Genomic DNA, 24,660 nt, shown 5'->3' with positions numbered 1-24,660 from the left:
CTGGGGTCTAATCATGCCCATAAGGAAGTTACACATTTTCTCTTCAAATCATTAATCAACCATACCACAAAACATGTGCAGGTATACCCTGAGTCCAAGACTGCAATGAAATCCGGGTAATGAAGACCATTAACCGAGGTAGACAAAAAATATTGATAACCTACTTACTCCATTAGGAGCAATTATTATTGAAGTCAGATCATATGATTTCAGATTATATTGGTTGAGTGGTGCCTGGCAGAAATGCTGCTGGGAGATGACATCAGTCTGTGTCTATATGTAGTTAGTACTGACCTGGAGCTCAGTCTGAAAGAAGAACTTCTGTGGACACTGGGAGCAGTCGTAGATCTTGTCCTCCTGACCGTGGACGGCAAAGATATGCTGCTGCAGTTTATTGGCCTGGACAAAGACTGGGGGTGGGGAGAAGGAGAGGGCGTGTCAGATGATTGGTTTGTGATGAAAAAGACCAGTGACAGGGCGGAGCTATGCCAAACAGTGAGCTAGGTTACTGAATGAACTGGAGGAAAAGGAAAAGGAGGAATAGTGGGAATCTGTCGCTCTCCGTGCAAATACAGAGGTGCGGGAAAGACACTCATTGCACTAAAACAACAACTTCAACAGCGTAAATATAAATATAAAGAGAAAAGAGCGATGACAGGGAGGGGATTAGATATGGAGAGATGGGGAGGCAGCTGGGTTTTTTAATGTTTTGTTTCAGTAAACTTAAGTTTGCTGTGTGTGTGTGTGTGGAGAGTCTGAATTATTAACCCTCCCCAAAGGAGCAGCATCCTCTTACTTATTCATAACCCGCACAGGAATAGAGTTCAACTTTTAAAAAAGAGTGTTGTGTAGCTGTGGGGGAAAGGAGTGAGGGTGGGGGGAGAACACAACCAAACAACTGTTGAGAGGGAGACGGGGGGCTGCTTCATGGTCTGAGCTTCTGATGCAGACAGACTAACAGAAACAGACAGACAGACATATAAGCAGGTAGACTCAGACTGACAGCGAGGGATTGGGATGTCCAATTGATAGAGAAACATACAAAAAAGCAGACAGACAGACAAACAGGAAGTAAGAGAACAGGCAGAAGACAATGGATAAAGACAGACAACATTTAGTCTCAGCTGCGGTCAGCCATGTCTGTGTCTCAGTGTCTATAATGATTTCTGACTCCCACAGCGGAGCTAGAAGTCCAATGTGACTTTGAGCCTGCTGCCTGGAGAGGCTGCTTAACTCGGAGGACACGTACAGAGGGCCTTTAAAACAGCCGGACGGCCACAGAGGATTAGTTACCCTCCTCTTTCAACCTGCTCTTTATTCTCTGACCTCTCAGGGCCTTTCTGATCCGGGGCACATCAGACACAGGGGACCACGACCAAGCTTGAAGAACCCTGAGCCGCTCTGCTTGGCCTGAAAGTCTTGGCTACACCTGGCCAGCCCTGTGCCGGTTCCCTGTGATGGTCGCTGTGACTGTGCCTCTGACGGAATCATGCCGACTGTGACTGGGCTAGTCTCTGTGCTAGGCCTTCCCTGCCCTATGACTATGGCTGTGACTGAGTGGAGCTGACCATGTCACAGGGAGTCTGGCCTACTCAAGGGGGACATCTCACCAGATTGCACCATGGGTACATCGACTCTAACTTTCCCATCAGCACGACAGGACTGTTAAAGGACCTGAGTTCTCCATCTCAGAGGCACAGAGTTGACCTCTGTGGAACATGTCTGCTTGGTCTACTTGGCTATTTGTCATAATATTTTCACCTTCTTGCACAATGGACTTAATTCCAATGTATGGAGTGAGTTTTTTCTATATTGGCTACTTACTACATGGACTACCATGTCTTTCCTGAGACGGGACTTCTCTCCAACCCAACTCTTTACCTCCCACTGAACTGATCGTTAATACAGTTCAATTCAGTAGTGGAGGAGGAGGACGACATGTTACCACATGAGGGGTTATAGGGTGGAAGGTATGGAGAGAGGAATAAGGAGATGGAGAGGATTTATCTGGGTCAATGTATTAGCATCTCTGCTACTCAATGGGCGACACAGTGCAGTGCAACTTTGTGTGAGGGCCTTCTAGTGGAACATGTGTTCATATCGTGTCTCTGTGTGTATGTTAATGTTGGTCAGACACTCAAGCACCTTGACTGCCCTCCACCTGGCCCCCCTCTGAGGCCTCACACCGACCCCTCACCTGTGAAGCAGACGGGACACTTGAAGGTGCCGCCCATGCCCTCGAAGCTGTGCTCGATCAGGTGACACAGGAGCTTGGCCGGAGAGTCAAACATCTGGTTACACAGCTTGCACTCGTGATTGATGCCTTCCTCTGTAAAAGAAGAACACACCATACAACAAGGAGGGTCAGAAAGTGAAGGCGGGGATAAACATATTATACACACACATTATCGTCAAACACACACACTCTCACTCATACACAGACAAAAAAGGAAAAGTGTAAGCTCATGTACAGGTAAGTTTGTGTACTAAAGTATAGCAGTTTAATTCAAACATTGCCTCTCTCTTGCCTGTCTGCTCATGCTGCAGCACGTTGCACAGCTCCAACACATGCCTGTCCCTCTGCCTTGGTCACAATGTCCCTGTCACAGAGCCCAGAGAGGGATACCATGATCCTGCACTTACAGGTCCAGGTCTGAATCCGAAAGAGAGGGCTGTCCGTCCTTCCTTGCGTCTTTCCCTCCATCCTCTCCAGATCTGGCCTGTGTGACCGGCCCACTCCCCCCCTCCCCTCCCAGTGCCTCTTCTCTCCCGGCCGGTAATTGCCTGCCACCCCCAGTGGTCTGGGCTATGTGCCCTCCCCCTGCTCGCCGCTCTATTTTAAGCCTGCATGAATGCCATCAGCGGCCCCCTCCGCCGTGGGACAGATGAAAGGTGGGCGTTGGGTCCTGGCTGGGTGCCTACGCTCCCGCCTTATCGGCCGAGCGTCACACAGGACCGAGCCGCGCCCGCCCCCGCGCCATCATATTGCCTCCACTGCGCCCCAATCCTAGCCCCTCGCTGAGTCCCGAACCGTGGAAGACACCGCCGCCGGTCTCTGTCCCCCCTGATGGCAGCCTCCCCTGCCGTCCCACCATAGACAGCCCCCCATGCCCCGAGGTGCCCCGCTGCTCAGCAACAGGGGCACGCAGGGTTGATAAAGTCTTCAATCAAACATCCCTGACACCCCCATGACCCCCCATACCCAAACCACCTCCACTGATTCCAATCTCCTCTCTGTCTCAAAGGCCTCCACAAGGGTGACTTAATCCCTGTCTGAATGGCTAGGGGAAGGGGGGCTGGGTGCGGACGGGGCTTAGGGGGATTGGCGAGGGCACTCCTTTGCTCTGCCCGTCCCCGCTGCTGCTTCCTCAAAGACATCACGTTTTGGTGGGATGCCTTTCGGTCCCAAACCACCCTGAGATGGAGGTTGATTACCATTAAAATATTAAATTGAGGCAAGATTGAAGCAGCAGATGAAATTTCTCATGAACCCAGAGACACAGAGAGAGATTCCCTCAGAACTGTCTTTGAGAGAAAACCCTAGAGCCACAACCACAATCAACAGCATCTGCACCACAGATCAGACACTGACCAATAGAATCCTCACCTTTAAACACCAACTAACCAATAGAATCCTCACCTACAAACACCAACTAACCAATAGAATACTGACCTACAAACACCAACTGACCAATAGAATACTGATCTTTAAACACCAACTGACCAATAGATCTAGCCTACAGGTCCAAAAGTGAAAACCAAGGTGAAATGAGGGTTATGTATGGGAGACATCAGGAGAATTGAAGGCAACTATGAGTAAAGAGAGAACAGAGCTCAGTACAGAGAGCAGGGGGATAATTGGGCTGTCTGACAAGGGCCGGGGGCGCAGAGTGAGGGGGCCCAAAGCGTTTTTGTGTGTGTGTCCTACGAAAGTAATGTATTTTCTATGACAAATACAGTGGTTTTGATCAGTGAGTGGGGAGTGTACTCTGTCTGTCCTCCCTTTCAGAGAGTGGAGGCAGGGCTGGTGAGCCGTGCACGGACAGGCACAAAGCGGACTGGGGCTGGGTTGGTTGGGCTGTGTGTGTGTGTGTGTGTGTGTGTGTGTGTGTGTGTGTGTGGGTGGGGGAGGGAGGGAACCATGGAGAGATGACAGGACCCTGAAACATCCTGATGACCCGCTTTGTGTCTGAGAGAGCATTTGATCCGCGAGACGGCCACACAGCTGCATGGCTGCTACCCCGGGAGGCCCACGCTGGGGCAGGATGGGAGGGAAGGAAAGCAGAGGTTTGGTGAAGGTGAGTCCTAAACTAGAACACAAAACCAAACTATATTCAACTTGCAGAAAGTGCATAACATATACAGTAATTACTAATTACTACTGTACTACACTGCTATACAAATCACTGATGCAGAATATCATACATACAATCCTTATTAGTGGTTGACCTCTTATCTTTGCCATTCTGTGACTATTAGACTACTAGCACCAACCGGTTCAATTGATTAACCACAAGTAAGACGTTTCCAGACTTGACACGTTGGATGAGTGTAGGCATGTTTGGTAGTAGCAGCATATAGAGCAGTCATTAGTATGGCAGAAGGGAGAGGTTAAATAGCTACAGGACATTTCATCCTTCAAAAGGACCCACTTCAGCTATCTGCACCACAGATCAGACACGGAGAACAGGAAGAAAGAGTAGGAAAGAAAAGAACGGGGAAAAACACACTGATCTGTTAAGAGGCTTGATCAGTATGCAGAGTGAAGAGAAGAAGAGAGAGTGTGTGAGGGCGAGATAGAGAGACCGGGAGAACATTTAACTCCGATTGAGAGGGGGGGAAGAAAAAAAACCTTCCCCACCTCCTAAGGTATGCACCATCTTAATTGAGAAATGGCATGACGCCGCCACATATACGCAGAATTACTGATGAGGGCTTGCCAGGACACTAATGGGAAAGAGAGAGGGAGTGAGACAGAGGGAGAGCGAGAGAGAGACAGTGTGAGACATGGAAAGGGGATGGGAGAGTGAGGAAGAGAGAGGGGAGAAGAAAGAGCGATACAGGGAAAGAAAGAAGGTAAAGGAATACAGACTGAGGTGGATAGAGAGATTGAGGGCCTTGCAGCAACGGAGAAAGGAAAGGTGTGAAGGAACAATATTTATGTATTATTCCTAAATTATTATTCCACCAACTGAACAGGATTCTTATCCTGCACAAACACTGCTACGGCATGGCGGCTGCCTCTGTTGCTGCTTAGCCAATGTGCTTCCAGCTAATTGACCAGAGGGAGCCAGGTGGCGCCCTGACTCACAGCCCTCCCCGGGGACAGTCCCGTCTACACAAGCCCCCCCCCACAAGCTCACCTCCCCCTGTCGGCTCCTCTCCCCCACCCACCCACAACACCCTGCAGCGTGCACTGGCACACAAATGAGCTCCTTGGTTGGGAGCTGGGCCTCCCCAGGGCCCCGGCCCCACTCCCCTCGCCCTGCGGCCTAAAACCTGGCCTGGCGATTGATGGCAGGGACGGCAAGAGATACACCAGGGGAGAGCAGAGGGAGGGAGGGGGGCAGGAGGGCTGAGTGGTTGAGGGGGTGAGATGGAGGTGCTTGGCTCCTCTAGGGGGCTAGCTCAAGGTGTGTTGCCATGGAAACACAGAGGGAGAGGAGGGAGAAACGGAGGCATTTTGAGCTTGACCCATGGTGGTGGGGCGGCAATGTGGGCCAGAGTATACACACACACACACCTGCTGCAGAGCTGGAGGGGTCCCAAGAGCTCTCCACCTCTACTCTCCCTCTCAGACACACACAGAATGCTGTAATGCTGCGCTGATCCCTGGAGCTCCTAACACCCACACATAGACTCTCATGCGCCTTCACTCAATCTCTCTCTGACACAAACATCTTGTTTACACACAAACAAAATCTCCGTCTGCCAGTCCGTCCATCAGTCATCACTATTCACCAGTTTAGTGACTCTGCTAGTGACTATCCCTTTCTATTCTTCTCTTCATTCCTCTCCCTCTCTCCTGGCCACGGCTCTGGTTCACACGTTTCCTATTATCTGTAGTAAATATTTCCGGAGCGCACTCTCCGGCGGCCAAGCGTGATGGAGTCTCCGGCTCCAGATATTTTTGGCAGACGTGGACAGCATATGGAGCTGACCGGCTTGGAATCTCCTATCAGATTACATAACAGTAGGATGCTGGATCTCTCCACCCAGTAGAAACCAACCTTCATGCAAACAGACAAACTCTCTTTCCAAAGCACACTAGATAATCACAGCTCTTCCCCCCCCTGACTCACTCTTATCATCTCCCCCTCCTCTCACCAACTCCCTCCATCAAAATAACTTTTAAAGCTCTGCAATTCCTTGACACTAGGAGGTTCCTCAGAGGAGGAAGGGGAGGACCATACTCCTCAGTAAATTTCAGGAAAATGTAAATAGTGAAACATTAACTGTTTTGCAATGAAGGTCGACAGTAGCCACAACAGCACTGTAGGTTAGCACCTCCTCTGGGTACATTGACTTCAACACAAAATCTAGAAGCCTCATGGTTCTCACACCTTCCATAGACTTACACAGTAATTATGACAACTTCCGGAGGACATATTTCAACCAATCAGAGCTCTTGCAGCATGAACTGACGTTGTCCACCCAATCAAAGGATCAAATAATGAATCTAGTTCTGAAAGCCTAAGCTGCAGCTAGCGAGTACTGCAGCGCATAAAATGTGGTGACTAGTTGACTCGGAGAGAAAGACAATTCAGTGGCTTGCGAAAGTATTCACCCCCTTGGCATTTTTCCTATTTTGTTGCCTTACAACCTGGAATTAAAATAGATTTTTGGGGAGTTTGTATCATTTGATTTACACAACATGCCTACCACTTTGAAGATGCAAAACATGTTTTATTGTGAAACAAACAAGAAATATCACAAAAAATGTAAAAGTTGAGCGTGCATAACTATTCACCCCCCACTCGAGTGTTGCTTCAGCAGTATAATTAGGGTCATTGTCCTGCTGGAAGGTGATTCTCTGCCTCAGTCTCAAAATCTCTGGAAGACTGAAACAGGTTTCCCTCAAGAATTTCCCTGTATTTAGCACCATCCATCATTTCTTCAATTCTGACCAGTTTCCCAGTCCCTGCTGAGGAAAAACATCCCCACAGCATGATGCCACCACCACCATGCTTCACTGTGGGATAGTGTTCTCGGGATGATGAAAGGTCTGGCGCAAACCCAACACATAGCATTTTCCTTGATGGCTAAAAAGCTACATTTGATTCTATTCTGACCTGAGTACCTTCTTCCATATGTTTGGGGAGTCTCCCACATACCTTTTGGCGAACACCAAATCTGTTTGCTTATTGATTTCTTTAAGCAATGGCTTTTTTTCTGGCCACTCTTCTGTAAAGCCCAGCTCTGTGGAGTGTACAGCTTAAAGTGGTCCTATGGACAGACACTCCAATCTCCGCTGTGGAGCTTTGCAGCTCCTTCAGGGTTATATTTCATCTCTTTGTTGCCTCTCTGATTAATACCCTCCTGGCCTAAGGTAAGGTTTGGTGGGCGGCCCTCTCTTTGCAGGTTTGTTGTGGTGCCCTATTCTTTACATTTTTTAATAATGGATTTATTGGTGCTTCGTGGGATGTTCAAAGTTTCTGATATTTTCTTATAACCCAACCCTGATCTGTACTTCTCCACAACTTTGTCCCTGACCTGTTTGGAGAGATCCTTGGTCTTCATGGTGCCACTTGCTTGGTGGTGCCCTTTACTTAGTGGTGTTGCAGACTCTGGGGCCTTTCAGAACAGGTGTATATATACTGAGATCATGTGACACTTAAATAAAGTCCACCTGTGTGCAACTAATTATGTGACTTCTGAAGGTAATTGATTGCACCAGATCTTTTATAGGGGCTTCATAGCAAAAGGGGTGAATAGTTATTTTTTTCATTTCACCAATTTGGACTCTTTTGTGTATGTCCATTACATGAAATTCAAATAAAAATCCATTTAAATAACAAGTTGTAATACAACAAAATAGGAAAACAGAAAATAGGAAATACTTTGCAAGGCACTGTAGTTTAACCACTTTTAAATGGAGGAGCAAGAGAGAGAGCGATAGCTATATTTCATATTTTATTCCCACTTTCACTTAGCTAGCAAATGCAGCTAGCTAGGTTAGCCTACTCAAAACACCCGGCTCAAACAGAGGGATGATATGTTAGCTACTGTAGCTGGCTATGACAACACAACACTGGAACTCTTCCAAGTCAATGTAAGCTTTTGGTTTATTAGTAAAACAGGGGCCCGCCGGTGTAACAGCTTAACTGCTTACGGACTGTACTGCATGATTGTAGCGGGTTTACTAATATGTTATTTCTATTATCTATGTTGACTATTACTTTCGCTAATATGGTGACAACGACTTAGGCTGTGTGTAACAGTTATGATATGAAGGTTTGGCATGGAAAGGTTGTTTCGGTTGGTTACAGACAGCTGATGTGTTGTTCACTGAAGTCCATAAGCAAAGGGAAAAGGTGAGAAGAGAAGAGCGGGTAGACACAAACAACTTGTTGCATTCCTTATCGTGTGTGGCTATGAAAGTGAATGGTTTGTGTGTGATCAGGGGTGTATAAAAAATAAGCAAACAGAACGAGACGAGGATAAACATTCCTGAATTAGTCCAATAGAAATGCTCGTTTGCAACTGTTGGACTAATGATTACACCTTAGATCAGCTAAATGCAGGCAAGAGTGTGCAAGGAGGTATGTCACTGTCTGTCACCTCAAATCTTTCTCTCAACCTGTGTGCACCTATGTTGTAAACTTTCCTTCATAGGCTAGGTTGTATCAACGTCATGATGGGTATAGGGAAAATTTGAGTATCATGTAGTAGTCTAAACCTATCAATGTTACATTGAACAGGGCGAAAGGAATATGAATGGCAGTCATCCAATATGCTTTAATAGAAATAAGGTCATACTCATAAAAAAATGATCGTCCTCGCTCGTCTTAAACGGCACCAACCGCCACTGCTTGACACGCTTTTGGCGAGCTTGTGACCTAAAGACTGGTGTACTTGGGGAACAGTGGGAAAATGTCCACCATGATAGGTGCACAATGTCCGGGTGCCAAGGTTTTCCATTCTGATTGGGTCTGTTGACACACTGCAAGGTCAAATGGACCAAACTGCTCACTCTGAACTGCAGGACAGAAGCCATAGTACAACAGCCTCTGGGACTGGAATCCCTCATCTCAAAGACACCCCCGCATCTCTGACAAGGTCCTCAATAATCCTGCTAGTCCTATTCTACTGAACTACTAACCACTACTCTTTTTTTCCTCACACCAATTCCCCACCTCCAACCAATCACATCTCATCCCTCCTCCCCAACACCTGGGCTCCACCAATCAGGTTTAGGCAGTAGTCCCGTGCCCCCTGCCCAGCAGCCCTGGCCGCCCGCTGTGCATCCAGGCCTCTCTCCCTGGGAGAGCTGCTTCTCATTTCCCCCCCCCACACACAGATAAAGAGGCAACACACAGAGAGACAGGCAGGGACCCCCCAGCCAACGCCAGAGAAATGGGAAATAATCAACTAAATAAGCCTGGAAGTGCTGCGTGTCCTCGGCTTACACCTAGCAGCCTATATGGTGACAAGATGATTATGTTTAGGGATCTTGAGAACACGTCAAAAATAATCACAGCCACATGGAAGAAAAAAAACTGCAAATCAAAAAGTAAATTATACGTCAATTTAAATCTCAGGGTCGAAAAAAAAAATATATATATATTTTTTTTAAATGTACGTGCACAAGTCCAGTGAAATGCCTTTCTTGCATGATCCAAACCCAACAATCAATTATCTGTCAGAGCTAGGTTAAAGCGAGGGGGAAAATATGGAAATTATATTTTCAAATGTCAAACTTACACAATAACAACACCAAACAGCCCAGACGGATTGTTATGAGCGGGGAGTATAATGTATGCACAGATATTTGTGTTTTGAATGTTAATTGAATGCTCAGAAGTGCCCATGTGGGAATAGTTCTAATCAGTGCCCCAATAAAACTGCCATATGATAAGTCTTTATAAGTGCAAGTCACTCCCAGGGCCTCCATTTATTTCAAGTGGTGCTCTACATCTTCCCTCCTCTACCTCTTACTGACCCCATCCATATGTTTCCATATGCCTCTGTCCTTTAGCCCACATTATCAGCCCACAGCCTGTCCATAAAGGCTGCAGATAGACCACATTGATGAGACACTGACACACAGGCCCTACATAACACCTTAGTTACAATTAAAAGGTGCTATTTGGGAACATGCACTGAATGTACGAAACATTAATGACACCTGCTCTTTCCATGACAGACTGACCAGGCAAATCCAGGTGAAAGATATGATCCCTTCTTGATGTCACTTGTTAAATCCTCTTCAAACCAGTGTAGATGAAGGGGAGGAGACAGGTCAAAGAAGGATTGTTCAGCCTTGAGACATGGATGGTGTCCCGTTCAGATGTGTGTGTGTGCAATTCAGAGGGTGAACGGGCAAGACAAAATACTTAAGTGCCTTTGAATGGGGTATGGTTGTAGGTGCCAGGCGCACAGGTTTGAGTGTGTCAAGAACTGCAATGCTTCTGGGTCTTTCACGCTCAACAGTTTCCCATATGCATGAAGAATGGTCCACCACCCAAAGGACATCCAGCCAACTTGGAGCTAACATTGGCCAGCTTCCCTGTGGAATGCTTTCGACACCTTGTCGAGTCCATGCCCTGACAAACTCAGGCTGTTCTGAGGGCAAAAGGGGAGGGGTGCAACTCAAAATTAGGAAGGTGTTCTTAAAGTTTGGTATACTCAGTGTACGTTCTAACTGACATTATTAACTGGGTGGTTCGAGCCCTGAATGCTGATTGGCTGACAGCCGTGGTATATCAGACTGTATACCACGGGTAAGACAAAACATTTATTTTTACTGCTCTAATTATTTTGCTAACCAGTTTATAATAACAATAAGGCACCTCGGGGGTTTGTAGTATATGGCCAATATACCACGGCTAAGGGCTGTATCCAGGCACGCCGCGATGCGTCATGCTTAAGAACAGCCCTTAGCCGTGGTATATTGGCCATATACCACCCCCACGTGCCTTATTGCTTAATTAACTGACAACCAACATCACTCTCTCCAGTGGAAGGCATTGTGACTCTGTGATAGTTCCCACTGAGAGCAGCAACACAAATCATCATAACCCATCCAACCAGGTTACCAAGCGCTTCTGTTCTGTATCTACAGCTAATCACCATGGCAACAACGGTTGACTGTAACCTGTAATCAAGGCTGGTGTGAATAATGTGTTCCTTTTTATACAGTTATCTGTGTGACTGGCGCTTTCTCTGGCTATTGCTGGCAAACACAGCTGTTTCTGAGATTGAGGGACAAGGTTTTCAAAACTGATCTGTGCCAAAACACTGTAAAAACTAAGAATCTGTAATAAGGAGACAACTAAACCAAGTAAACGAAGGAAAATAGGACGGTTATTTTACTCATTGATATTGCTCATACAACGTGCACTGCTGTCTAGCATACACCCGCTGATCTAACCTGCTGCCCACAGACTTCAAGGTGGAACTCCGCACTTATTCCATGCTCAAGACTCAACTTTAATAGTTGCAACACACATACAGAATACATCTACACAAAACACACCCATCACAGATTGCTAATTGGGGTGATTGAAGATTATGTAGATCGTGTAATTAGGAGTGTTGTAAATGGTATAGGCTTCTGCCTGGCTGCTGCTGGCCTGTGTTTCTGGACAGCCCTGGTCTGAGAAAGCCTTATTGAATCTGAGGCCTGGCTGCTGCTCGCCTGTGTTTCTGGACAGCCCTGGTCTGAGAAAGCCTTATTGAATCTGAGGCCTGGCTGCTGCTGGCCTGTGTTTCTGGACAGCCCTGGTCTGAGAGAACTTTATTGAATCTGAGGCCTGGCTGCTGCTGGCCTGTGTTTCTGGACAGCCCTGGTCTGAGAAAGCCTTATTGAATCTGAGGCCTGGTTGCTGCTGGCCTGTGTTTCTGGACAGCCCTGGTCTGAGAAAGACTTATTGAATCTGAGGCCTGGCGCTGTGGGCTGCTAGAGAGTCAAGGCACCTGACCGGACTCACAACTAACACCACTGGTCATCAATCTTCACAAGGCACTTTTACTACCCTCACTAGCTGAAAGAGATGGTCTGTAGTAGTATAGTATTCAAACACATTTTGCACAAAGAGACACACTGTTGATCATTAACATAGTGGTGATGGACCATCACTACACTGAAGACAGCTTCATCTGAGAGAATGTTTCCCTGTTCCTGACATGGCCTTCAACAGAACATATCACACAGCCAGGCCAACAATGCCACTGCACTGTGTGTATTGGTGTGTGTGTGTGTGTGTCCACATTTGTTCAATACTATGCTTTTATATGTGTATTTCTAATCCTACCATGCTGTGGTGCATGTGTGTGTGTGTTCATCTGTATACATGTGTGTATGCATGTGAATGCCTAATCCTACGCCCCTGGGTGCACTGGGGGGGTTTATCCACGGTAGATCTCCCAAATGCGGCTAAAAAGCAATCTCCACGAACCATTCCACAACAATTTCTCATTGTCATCTCTTCCCTAAGGGAGATGGCAGATTCCTGGGACTTAATTTCCTGTCCCCCACCCCCAGCCCAACTCTCAGCTGTGAGGGGAAATAATCACAAACAACAACCCCAACGACAGCAGATTTGAGCGATCACACAGATATGCAAAAGACATCCCAACCTACTTTGTAGCTAGCGATCGGCAGCCAGGATTGTGTGTGCCTGCCGCCCTGCTCTTCCCTTTGTGTTGTTCCTTTTTCATTAAAACACAAACTCAGTCTTTGGCCGGCTGGTTGTGAATTATCTGGCCGCCAAGGAGGGGGAGAAAGAATCTGAGCAAATATGAGAAAGCAGCAGGATGCTAATAATGCACCTCCTGCTGTTCAAGTTAACCTGCAAATGTGTCCATCTGTAGAGAGAGAGAGTGAGAGAGAGAGAGAGAGAGAGAGAGAGACAGAGAGAGACAGAGAGACAGAGAGAGAGAGAGAGAGACAGAGAGAGAGAGACAGAGAGAGAGAGACACAGAGAGAGAGAGACAGAGACAGAGAGACAGAGAGAGAGAGAGAGAGAGGACGTAGAGAAAAATAGAGCGGTAGAGGAGATAACTATATACCAGGGGAAATCTGGGGGAAAATGGAGAAAGACAATTAAAGGAATTCTTTATTAAATGATTTTGGGGGGAGGGGCGAGTCAAACTGAGACCAAGGTCTCCTTTACAGATGCGCCACAAATTACATAGAGTACAGAAAAATACACACATCAAAATATAAATACAACATCCAAGCAGAATGTAATTATTAATTTAATTCCCATCCAGTACAATGCCTTGGCAACATTGATTCACTCATATCAATAAAGCGAGAACATCTGAGTGATGTAGAGAGCGAGAGAGATGTAGAGATGGTCTCTGGCTGAGTGCCTGCTCTGTGGCCATAATAGTGAGTGGAGCAGTAGGAGTGACCTTGGCTGTCCCGCCCCCTGCCCTGAGCCCAACTGTGTGCTGCCTCTGGATGTTCCACACTGGGCCGGGCGGCACCGAGCCAAGCCCAGCCAAACCCCACCACGCTGGGCTGTGCTCAGGCCCTCCATGCCCGGCCCACAGTAACACTCTACATCAGCACACCACTCACAGATAGACATCCCAGCACACACTAAACAGACACACACACCACAGACAGCGCATCCAAAGCCCAAAAAAAAGAGTGCATAGAAGTACTGCAGCTCTAATGAAGACACTGATCATGTGTAGGTCGTGCGTGTGAACCTCTGCCAGAAGCATCAACTGTTACAACCCTCCCTCTGTCTCTTCACGAAGCGTGTATGTTGGCTGGTGTGTGTTCGCAGACTCTACTGTTAGGGTTTGGAGGGAAAGGGGAGGAAAAAAGTAAAACGGAACCAAGTCCAGACGATAGAACAAGACGACTTGTTGGAAAACAAAATCCATATTCCAAATGTAATTGGTCATCCTGATCTCTACTCTCTGTCCCCCATAGCTCTGATATATTTTATGATGTGAGAGAGGAACTCAACTCACAACTCCTATCAATTGGAGATCATACTGGGAACAGTGCCGGAAAGGAAATTGCTGCCAATCACGGCTCCTGCATGTGAGGGCATATCGGTGTGTGAGACTGAAATAATTCCACAGCAATTCAAAGGAATCAGAGCAGGCACAAATACCTGTAGAGCATGGTGGCAAACCGGTGTGATCAGTGTGACCAGAGAGCTCTGTAATACCAGGAAGAGAAGCGTTCGTTTCTCCGAAATAAAACCACAAATGGCTGTCCCTCCTATAGTGCAGAGCACTTTGCTCCCAACAATTTGATGTCAGAGAAAGGAGGAACATTTTTACATTCACATTTTAGTCATTTAGCAAACGCTCTTTTCCAGAGCGACTTAGTTAGTGCATTCATCTTAAGATAGCTAGGTAAGACAACCACGTCAGTCATAGTAAGTACATTTTTCCTCAAAAAAGTAGTAGGAAAAGACAAGTGTATTAAGGATGCTCTTAAATGCCCTTCTCCTCTGGAACTCATTCTCCCAGAATTCCTAACTCCACTTTGTTTGTGAGTTAGAGTAGCAGCAGAGTCTTTTAAAAGCGTCTCGTTGTGAGCATGATTCCCAAATGATTCTGGGATTCCGCACTGAGAGGGGCAGAAAGAATTCAAGCCTAACTAGCAGCAGTGTGGAGTGGAGTGCAGGACAGAACAGAACATAGGCAATCAGTCTGCAGAGGCACCAGAGTTCACAATGGCCACAGGGTGAGACTGCACCAGTGATACACACAGCTTACCACTCAGCCCCCAAGCCCTGCCTGCCTGCCTCACCCGGCACTGTGTACTAACGACACCACTTAGCAGCCGGACAGGGGCTCCTAACCAGGGCTGTTTGAAGGTTATCTGTGGTCTAAAGCAACACACTAATATTAATATCAGTGTGTCAAGGATGCAAGTTATTAAAGATGACTGAGCATTATGAGGTCATGTGGAGGGAGACCTTCCCCTGAGGGTGACATCAAACAAGATGTTCATAGACCCCCAGTCAAAATAAATCAATATTAATGCACACACATCCACAACAAAGGAGTGGATGTCAGCTCCCCCATTTAGAGGGCCTTTTCATCTGAACTTTGCCTCCTTCTTTCTCTCTACTTCCCCCCCATAGAAGGAGAGAGGAGGCGGAGGAGGAGGGGGGAAGAGGCTGTTTATCCCCCTAAGCAAGCTCATGTGTCCCAGGCCCTCAGTCAAATCAAAGGCTCTCCCGCCATGCCAGGGCTAATGTGGTGTCACCTACACACTGAGGCTGACAACCAGGTAGATGTAGGGAGGCAGTAGGTGGAGGGGCTACTATTCCTCACCCTCCTACTTCCTCTCTGTACCTGACTGTCGGACGAGTCTGTCTGGGTCTGTGTCTCCAGAGCTGCACAGTGACTGCAGACAGGGAGAGTAAAGGCGTCCGCATGCTTCCTAGCTGAAACAATTAAAAAATGACGCCATTTGTGACAAAGATCTCCTCTGCAAAAATGTAAAAAAAATCTACGACAGATTTCTTGAGTTCTCTGAGATTAATTCTGACTAGTTTAAAGGAAGTGTATACTGGCTACGGCATCTCAAAATGGACAAACAGTACTATTGTTCTTGTTTTTCAAGCAAAGGTCTTTTAAGAGAGTATGTGGGCACACTCATTCAGTTTGCCTGGCGGAGTTCGGCTAGGCGCCAGCCCAACTGAAGCATGCGGACGCCTTAAGTGGATGGAAAATGTCAGAGGCATTTCACAGGCACCAAATCCCATCGGAATGCCTCTATCCTGTTCTGGTGGACTCTGTGAAAGAAGTGAAAGAAGTTCCTAGATCACACTTACCATGAACTTCTGATGACCTTGCAAGTGAAGGAATTAACAACTTCACTGGTACAAATACAATAGTGACAGAAAGGACCTGTCTACAAATATGTCTTTAGTGTGCCCGTCCAACAGCGTATGCAATTTATAAATTGCACACGTTAACATACATTACACACACATGACCACAAACACATTATGCAGAGATAACAGCTGGAGCTGCAGTCAACGTGAGGGCAGAGGGGGAGCCTGTGCATAATATCATTGTTGTTTTGTTCTCTGTTCCCTCCCTCTCAGTCCCTCATCAAAATAACATCTGTTTGCAGCATACAGACACCTGACAGGCAGCTGATGTCGCCCCCTGCTCCACTTCTCAAAATCATAAAATCAGCCAAAAAACTGGCCAGCGTGTGTGTGTGTGTGAATCGGAGTGTGTGTGTGTGGCGGAGCACATCTGGGTGCAGAGCGCTCATCCTCATCCAGATGTGTGCTTCCACGCTCTGCAGCCTAACGCACACCTGGACACCGTCAGCAGCCAGACACAACGAGGGGGGCTCCCCTCCAAAACAACAACAAAATACTCAACACACACAATTAGCCAAATACATGTCAGAGGAGCTTTGTATTTCCATGAACATGGACGGTGCCCATTTAAGGTAATAAATAGATAGTGTGTGTGGGTTGGTTGAGATGGTGGTTTTCTGCAAGGTACAGTATGTGATAGGATACAGCCCTGGCTCCCTCTCTCTCTCTGCATTGTTGGGTGAGGTGAGGTGGGACTCAAGAGGGAGGGGATGGCTGATCTCCGTGTAGTCACTAACGGCTGCCTGCCTGCGCTCTGTGCTTGCCCCTCTCCAATCCCCCACACACAGCAGCCCCAGCCTAATCCCCCATGATACACCTGGGCACTTTTAGAACCACAGAGACCCACGCTGCAGCTAGAGGCTAGCACACATACGGACATCCAGATGCTGAGTGTAATTAACTTACCTACCTGTGTGTGTGTGTGTGTGTGTGTGTGTGTGTGTGTGTGTGTGTGTGTGTGTGTGTGTGTGTGCGTACATGTTTGATCTGTTGGTGATCTCAGTATCTCACTATCATGCAGAAAACAAAAACAGAATAAGTTTCCTTCAGCCCACATCAGGCACACACACACACACACACACACACACACACACACACACACACACTGGCACACAGAGATTGCAGGCAGCCCTTGCAGTGTGCGAGAGTGAGATCAGGGATGGATACCTGCTGTGGCACAGAGGAGGCAGTTCTGGGCTAGGCTATGCCCAGGGTTTTAATGACTTAATTGAGTTAATTATTTGGATAAGAAGTCCAATCACCTGGTTCTTTTCCTGAAGGTCCTCATCAGGATCTAATTAAAGAGCTGGTCCCAGTATGAGCCCTCACTGCCAACCAGGCCTGATGCGTCAGAACAGAATTCAGGCTTAAAACTGACTGTGGTATAACAGGTAGGTAAAAACAATGCAGCTCAGGGACCGACTTCCTTCCGCATCACCTCTCTGTGACTTCCGCCTCTCCCTCGTCATCTACACCATCTCTGATTTCATTCCCGCTGTCAATCTCCCATTCACTCAGTCCATCTGCACTACCTCATTCATTCATCTCTCCATCACGCTCTCTCTCGCAGTCCCTCTATGGATTCCTTTCTCTTCTCCAGCTCCATCCTTTTCCCCTACCTTCTTCAAGCCTCCTCCCTCCCTCCCTCCCTCCTTCCCTCTTGGTAGTGGAGCCAGGGTGCGTGTGGAGAGGATGCTCTCCTCTCCTGCAGGAGCGCTGCTGTGCTGTTTTAATTGCGACAGCACCCTCATGAGTTAGCAGAGCACGGGGCGTGTCAACACCTCCACAGAGTGTTCAAGGGTAACCAACGGGGGTGCAGAGTTCCCACGTCCTCTCCACCCCCCCAAGCTGAATCCTGAAACAGGCTACAAGAGAGCACCCATCAAAATCCCACTCCTCACATCTCATTAATCAGCTGCCAACATCAAACAGCAACTCTCCCCACTTCCTGGGGGCCACCGGGCCGCCTGCCTGCCTCCCTGCCTCCCTGCCTGCCTGCCTCCCTGCCTCCCTGCCTGCCTCCCTGCCTCCCTGCATCCCTGCCTGCCTCCCTGCCTCCCTGCCTAGCTGTTTGGGCGGTTGTGTGTTGGCAGCTCTGTTCTGTGCCATTTGTGGGGTGTGTGGTGTCTGCAGAACGAATGTGTTACAGGGCAGTATGTGTTTGCGTCATTTATGCTATTTGCATAATCAGACTACAAAACACGTCTGAGAGTCTGAGGAACTTTATTAAAGCATATTGATAATCTTTTGTGACACTGAAATCTGACTCCACACGCAGCCACCACACACTCAATAAAGCTCTAACTCACTACCCCACACACACAATCACACAGAGAGACCAACACAGACAGTGTCTACCACTCAAATTCTCCTTGTGTGATGAATAGCTAGGAATGCACTTCCTTAATGACAGCAACACATCGAGTGTGAGACAGAGACAGAGAGAGACAGAGAGAGAGAGAGAGAGAGAGAGAGAGAGCTCTGACAGCCCACTCACATACCAGGGCCCCAGTAAGCGAGGGGCCATGCCATCTCAGTCTCTGCACTGGGCCTCATGGTGCTGGGAGCTCATGGGAATGGAGACCTCATTAACAGGTATACAGTAGCCAATGGGTAGATAGAGAAGATGCTAACGAACATACTAAACAGAGGAGACGCCACCACAAATCTGCCCGCCTGTCAGCACTGCTTCCCTCCACAGCAGTGATAGTTAGGCCCAACTAATGTGTTACTTACCTGCAAACAACTAAAATCCTTAGACATTTTAGATTAGTTAAGATTTCTAATATAAATTGCTTTATTTTATGGGGATATTATAGAAACAAACAACCATGTCTTAATATCAGGTACATCAGCAACAGCAGCAGCCCCTACTGCAGCCAGAGTCAGTGGTCCAGCCTCAGCCGGGTCAACTCCTCTCCCACCCAGTCCATTGTCCTGATAGCCATTGACTTAGAGCGTAGAGTACACAGGGTTTCCATGGCTGCCCAGCAGGATCTGTTCCCTGAGGTCCAGCCATGCAGTTGCAGTGGTTGTCAGAGCCTCCCTCCCTCCACGTGCACAGTCCAGCAGAGCCCAGCACAGGGAGAGAAGAGCTCAGGAGCTGGGCTGACTTCCTGTGGAGCCACGGTGGTAATGGCAACCAGACACTGAGCACAGAGAGAGGCCTGCCTGCCAGCGCAGAGGAAGTACCAGCGCCACCCGTAACCTGATCTCTGCCCACAGCTGTCCAAACACCAGGGGGAGAGAGGGAGCGAGATGGAGAAACAGAGGGATGGAGGAAGGGGGTGAGGGGTGAGGGAGGGGGCCCCTGGGGGCCTAGGGCAGGCTGGCGCTCCCCACAGTGAGGGGTACATTCTTTCAGCTCCTCTCGGTTCTCCCCCACCCCCTCTCCCCTGACACTCTCACCCCCTCCATCTCCTCCTCCTCCTGCCACAGTCTGCTCCAGGAGATGGGCCAATCAGGGGGGCATTTTGGAGATGGTTGGGGTGGAGGGAGGGGAGTGGAGTGGAGGAGCACAGCACAGAGTCAGTGTAAGTGTCTTTGTGTGTATGTGTGTGTGCCAATGCTCAGTGCTCTGCTCTTATCTGGCCTCTGTAGATTGTGCGGGTATGTGTGTGCCCATGTGAGCGGGGTTGTTGGTGTGTGTGTTTATCCCTCTGTGTTTGTGGGGGCTGAGCTCTAATCTGGCTCCTGTATGCCCATGTCAGTGTGTGCTCTCTACTCTCTGCTCACTCTCCTGGGGATGGTGACAGTAAAGTCTCTTTAATCCCTGCCAGGCCCGGCTCTACAACACACCTCCCACAGCATGCTATTAAGGTCCGTACACACGCACACAGACACTTACAGGTCACAGTCAATGACACACATCTCTAAGCCACGACCACGCACCACCTTGGTGAGGGCTGCCTGTCACACCTGAGCTAATCCACCAGCTCTGGCGCTACGAGGGAAGAGGGGACAAACCGTCTCAGCCGCCAGGTGAGAGTGCCCTCTGCCTCCTTACTCAACTCTTCCACACCTACACAGAGGTAATGCCTGATTAAAATAACCATGATCAGGCATTGGGCCTCACTGTCTGCCACTGTCGGACAGCTTCCTGACCATGGCAGTAGCGATATCCTGATCATCTGCGTTCTCAGCCACATGGATAGGGGCCTGCCACACTATACTGCCTCATACCGAGTAGCACCACAGTACAGAACACAGACTCACACAGGCCCCCCAAATGCACGGTAGAGAGGCCCACCACAAAAGGACAGCAATTTCTCCTTCCCATCCTCCCGCTCTCTCTCTGGTTCTCTCTTCTCTTCCCACGTCTCTCCATAGATAAGCACACTATCCTCAGACAGACAGACTCAGCCCAGAGGGCAGAGGAGACAGAGCATGTTCACATGAACAGAGCAAAAGAGAAATAAATCCTAATAACTACCCCCCTCGCCCCCTCCTCCCTCAAAAACACAAAATGGGGAAAAGCTGGGAAAAGGGCCTGTGCTGTTTCTGGATTAAAGCATAAGGGGATGGGGGGGAGGGGTGTAGGAGGAGGGGGTGGACACGGGGAGGGCTCATGAAGAAACGAAGCGGGAAGTCACATCTAAGCCCCAACACTCCTCCAAACACTCCTCCGAAGAGAGGGATTTACTCTCCCAGGGAGGTAGAGAGATGGAGGGAAGCTGGAGAAGAAGAGAGGCAGGGGGAGAAAAACTGCAGAGGGAGAAAGACAGAATGAACTGAGAAAATGGAGGACGCCATTAAGAAAGAGGGAAGCTGTGGAAAACAAGTAATTTGTCAGATGCTGCTCTCCATTCTCTAGGTTGGGTTAGGGTCCTATGAAGGCCAGACCACTTGCTTCAGGCCAATATTTCTCTGAGGCAGGAATGAAACTCCCCGCACTACATGAACTGTCTGCACTGTTACCAAGCACATATACTAGACTGCCAGCCCCTAAACGACATGAATGGAGCTCTAGAATGTCATGAACCAGAGGAATGGAGCTCTAGAATGTCTTGAACCAGAGGAATGGAGCTCTAGAATGTCTTGAACCAGAGGAATGGAGCTCTAGAATGTCTTGAATCAGAGGAATACAGCTCTAGCATGTCTTGAATCAGAGGAATACAGCTCTAGCATGTCTTGAACCAGAGGAATGGAGCTCTAGAATGTCTTGAACCAAAGGAATGGAGCTCTAGAATGTCTTGAACCAGAGGAATGGAGCTTTAGAATGTCTTGAACCAGAGGAATGGGGCTCTAGAATGTCTCCTCAGTGGAGGAGACCAATAGAATGGGGCTGTGGGTGGAATGGCTCAAGTCCACCATTATGGGGACCAGGTCTGTGTGCTGCCAAATCCATGTCCTCATCTCCTCCCTTTCCCCTCCATCCCTCCCTTAGTAGGGCTGTATGCCCACACTGGTGATCAGCGTGTGTGTGTCCCCCTCCCAGCTGGACAGAGCCTTTCCCCACGAATAAAAAGGCTCTCGTCAGCCCTTCGATTGGTCTGCCTGTCCTGCCGGGCGGCGTGCAGAGACCAGGAGGGGAGGGGCCACAGAGTGGCAGGGCCAACTGCGTCCAGGGAGGCCAAGCCTCATTCATCCACAGGACAGGACGCTGGCACCACCCGCACACTTTCATCAGGATCTGAGATGCCGATACACACACAAAGTACACAATACTAACGCATGCATGCACGCACACACACACAACCTCCCCACAGCAACAACAAAAGGAGGGTACTCTCACCAGGGTTAGTATTCTTGTGGTGCTGCAGCTTCAGAATAGACTAGAGACATGTGTGCATGGTTTGTTTATGAGGCGAGCTCCAGTGTCATTGTTCTGTTTTCATGGGTGAGGGCATGTGTGCGTGACAGAAGTCCCCCATGCCCAGCCCACAGAGCCCCACTGACTCCAGCCTCCTCAGCAAGCCCCAGTCCCCCATGACGAGAGCCTGTCAGTGTGTGACTGGGAATATGTGTGTGTGCCTGTGTGTCAATGTACAAGAGAATACTTCACACACGAAAACAAAACCAAATCTGACAAGACAATATAATGTGAGCAGCATCTGTTTGCTATGCGTCACACTCCTTGCATGTGGCTGTGCTCGCTGCTGTTCCTCTCCCCCCAGTGATCCACAGAGACGGCTCTGTGGATCACTGCTGTACCACTGAGCTGTGACGAAGACTGGGTTCAACACTGACCATTGGACCTTAATGGCAGACAGGACTGGAGAGATATTGTAGAGAACTTGTTAACTGTAAAATCACCAGTTACCCCAGGATGTAACCCACATGACCATTCTTAAGCCTGTAGTAATACAGAACAGCAAAATACTTTCTCCTGTCCTAAATTGCACCTGCAACATCCCCCCACACACACCCCCATACGGCTGTTGATCCTCTGTAAACAAACAATTAGCCACCAACTACCCTTCCAACCCTCCACCCCCAGGCCTGCCCCCCTCTAGCCCAAATCTGGGGGTGGCGTCCTGGCTTTGGCTTGGTTCTTTGGGGCTTGACCGTCCTGTGCTCCTAGGGCTGCTGGGAAAGTTTGGCCTGGGTGACAGCTGTGTTGGGCCCCTCCCAGCCCTCGGCCTTGGCCCGGTGGGGGCTCTGATGTACTTCATTCGGGCCCGGGAGCCGCTTTTAATCTACCAGCGGGGCTCCGCAGCTGCTGTAAAATAGCCCAAAAACGTCTGCCCACACGCTCAACTCCTAGTAACCCGTTCAGCACTGCCTGTCTGCACCCCCTGCCTCTTCTCTTTCACCCTCTTTATTTTTCATTGGTGCCCATTCAGTCGTTCTCCTCTGCTTTTCATGTTCTCTCCTTCTGTTTTCCTACAGAATGTCAGCCAATGCAACATAGCTACCAGATCAGCAGTCTGCCAGCTACTAATAACATCAAAGCTGATTCTAACCCACAACACAACATTTTCATGGTTGGTTTATTACGGTCATTTCCCTGCTTCCCTTTTGACCAGAATGGACCCCTGTACGTGATCAGACAGGAGAGATCAGTGGGAGAATGTCAGAGGTAGAGGAACCCCCCCTGGATACCCCCCTCCCCCATCTCCTGTTCTTTACACCCACCAGGGCCACAGCCAACTGCTGACCACTGCACCTCTCCACCCCTCATTAAAATTCCAGGTCAAATCACCCACTAAGAAGGTTTACGGAAAGGGGAGGGACGGGCGGAGAAAGGGAGGGTGGGGACGAAGGGAAACAAGAAAGAGGGCCAAAAATAGGTAGAGAGAGAGAGAGGGAGAGTTGGCGATGCTTTGCTCTACCTTTCCCAGTGGTGTAGTGGAGGGTATATACATGCATACCTGGCAGAATTACATGATTATTTGCATCAATCTAGTGGCCATTTGTTTTGCAAACTCCATCTCATGTGCTACAGAAATACCACTAACCAAACAATAGTGCTAGGTTCCTGCACCTAAATTCAAGGGTAACTACACTCAAAAATCTTATTTTTTTTTTAAATGGTCTCCTGATGTGGTTTAAGCATTGTTGTGGAATATTACAAAAGTGTGCCAGGGCGAAAACATGGAAAAAAAATGGGAAAAATCTGAAACCTGTGAATTTCTGACTCGTGTATCTATTTCAATAGTAGTCTTACCATTAGCCTACTTGCAAAGTACAGCTTGGGTTGGCCTGACTGTGAAAGGTCAATATGGGATTTATCATTTAGGTCATTCAGAGTATATGTCACTGTTTCTCATAGAATTGTTCATACAGGGCACCTTTCTGTCACCGGGCAGGCAGTTTGGGAAAATGTTGCCAAAATTAGAATATACCCATTTCTCCTGGCACCAGTACACCACTGGCCTTTCCTAAAATGGTGGTGTGTGTTGGCAGCGGCCTGGCACAGCAGAGTTTAATTCAGCCCTTTATGACTCACACGACTCTTCCCAAACTGCCCAGCTGTCACTCACTGAGTCCATCGCTTGCCCTCCCCACTTAAACAGTACATGCATATGCATACACAAAAATTCACTATCATGCCCATACATGCACACACACTGACAGTTGCATAGCAATGTCACCCGATAACAGTCACCCTCCCACTATAAAAAACATCCATATCTGTTTTACCATCAGTCTTAATGCCATGTATGTTTTATGGGTATTTGTAAGTGCTTTAATTGCAATACTATACTAACAAGTAATTGTTCTAATATATCCTTCATGCAAAATAATCTCTAATTAGTGCTTCGTAACAGAGTCACAGCCAGTTAACATATTTTGGGGGAAATATGCAAAGCAGCATAACATGCGGTTCAGTTATTATCCATTATGTAACATATCATCTGATAATGTACTTAGTTGACTATATCAACACCACTTTTGGTATCATTTGATGATAAAATATTACATGAAAATACAGATAACCCAAAGACATTTTTCGGTAACGGAGTAACATGGTAACAGAGTAACATGGTAACAGAGTAACATGGTAATGGAGTAACATGGTAACAGAGTAACATGGTAACAGAGTAACATGGTAACGGAGTAACATGGTAACAGAGTAACATGGTAACAGAGTAACATGGTAACGGAGTAACATGGTATCGGAGTAACATGGTAGCGGAGTAACATGGTAGCGGAGTAACATGGTAGCAGAGTA

General features: G+C 48.1%; 1 protein-coding gene across 3 annotated transcripts in view; it reads right to left on the bottom strand.

The window, feature by feature from the left end:
* Positions 1 to 24,660, bottom strand: part of LOC112218500 (zinc finger protein 423) — a 154,635-nt gene that overhangs the window by 14,781 nt on the left and 115,194 nt on the right. For all 3 annotated transcript variants that reach the window (XM_042301488.1, XM_042301490.1, XM_042301489.1), the window contains 2 exons: positions 2,198 to 2,329; positions 295 to 410 (listed from right to left, as the gene is read on the bottom strand). In XM_042301488.1, coding sequence (XP_042157422.1) covers positions 295 to 410; positions 2,198 to 2,329 — 248 coding nt within the window. The remainder of the gene's footprint in view (positions 1 to 294; positions 411 to 2,197; positions 2,330 to 24,660) is intronic.

This window comes from Oncorhynchus tshawytscha, linkage group LG19, assembly GCF_018296145.1.
Source record: "Oncorhynchus tshawytscha isolate Ot180627B linkage group LG19, Otsh_v2.0, whole genome shotgun sequence".
In the NCBI taxonomy this organism is placed as follows: Eukaryota; Metazoa; Chordata; class Actinopteri; order Salmoniformes; family Salmonidae; genus Oncorhynchus; species Oncorhynchus tshawytscha.
This window is presented reverse-complemented; position numbering and strand designations above follow the sequence as displayed.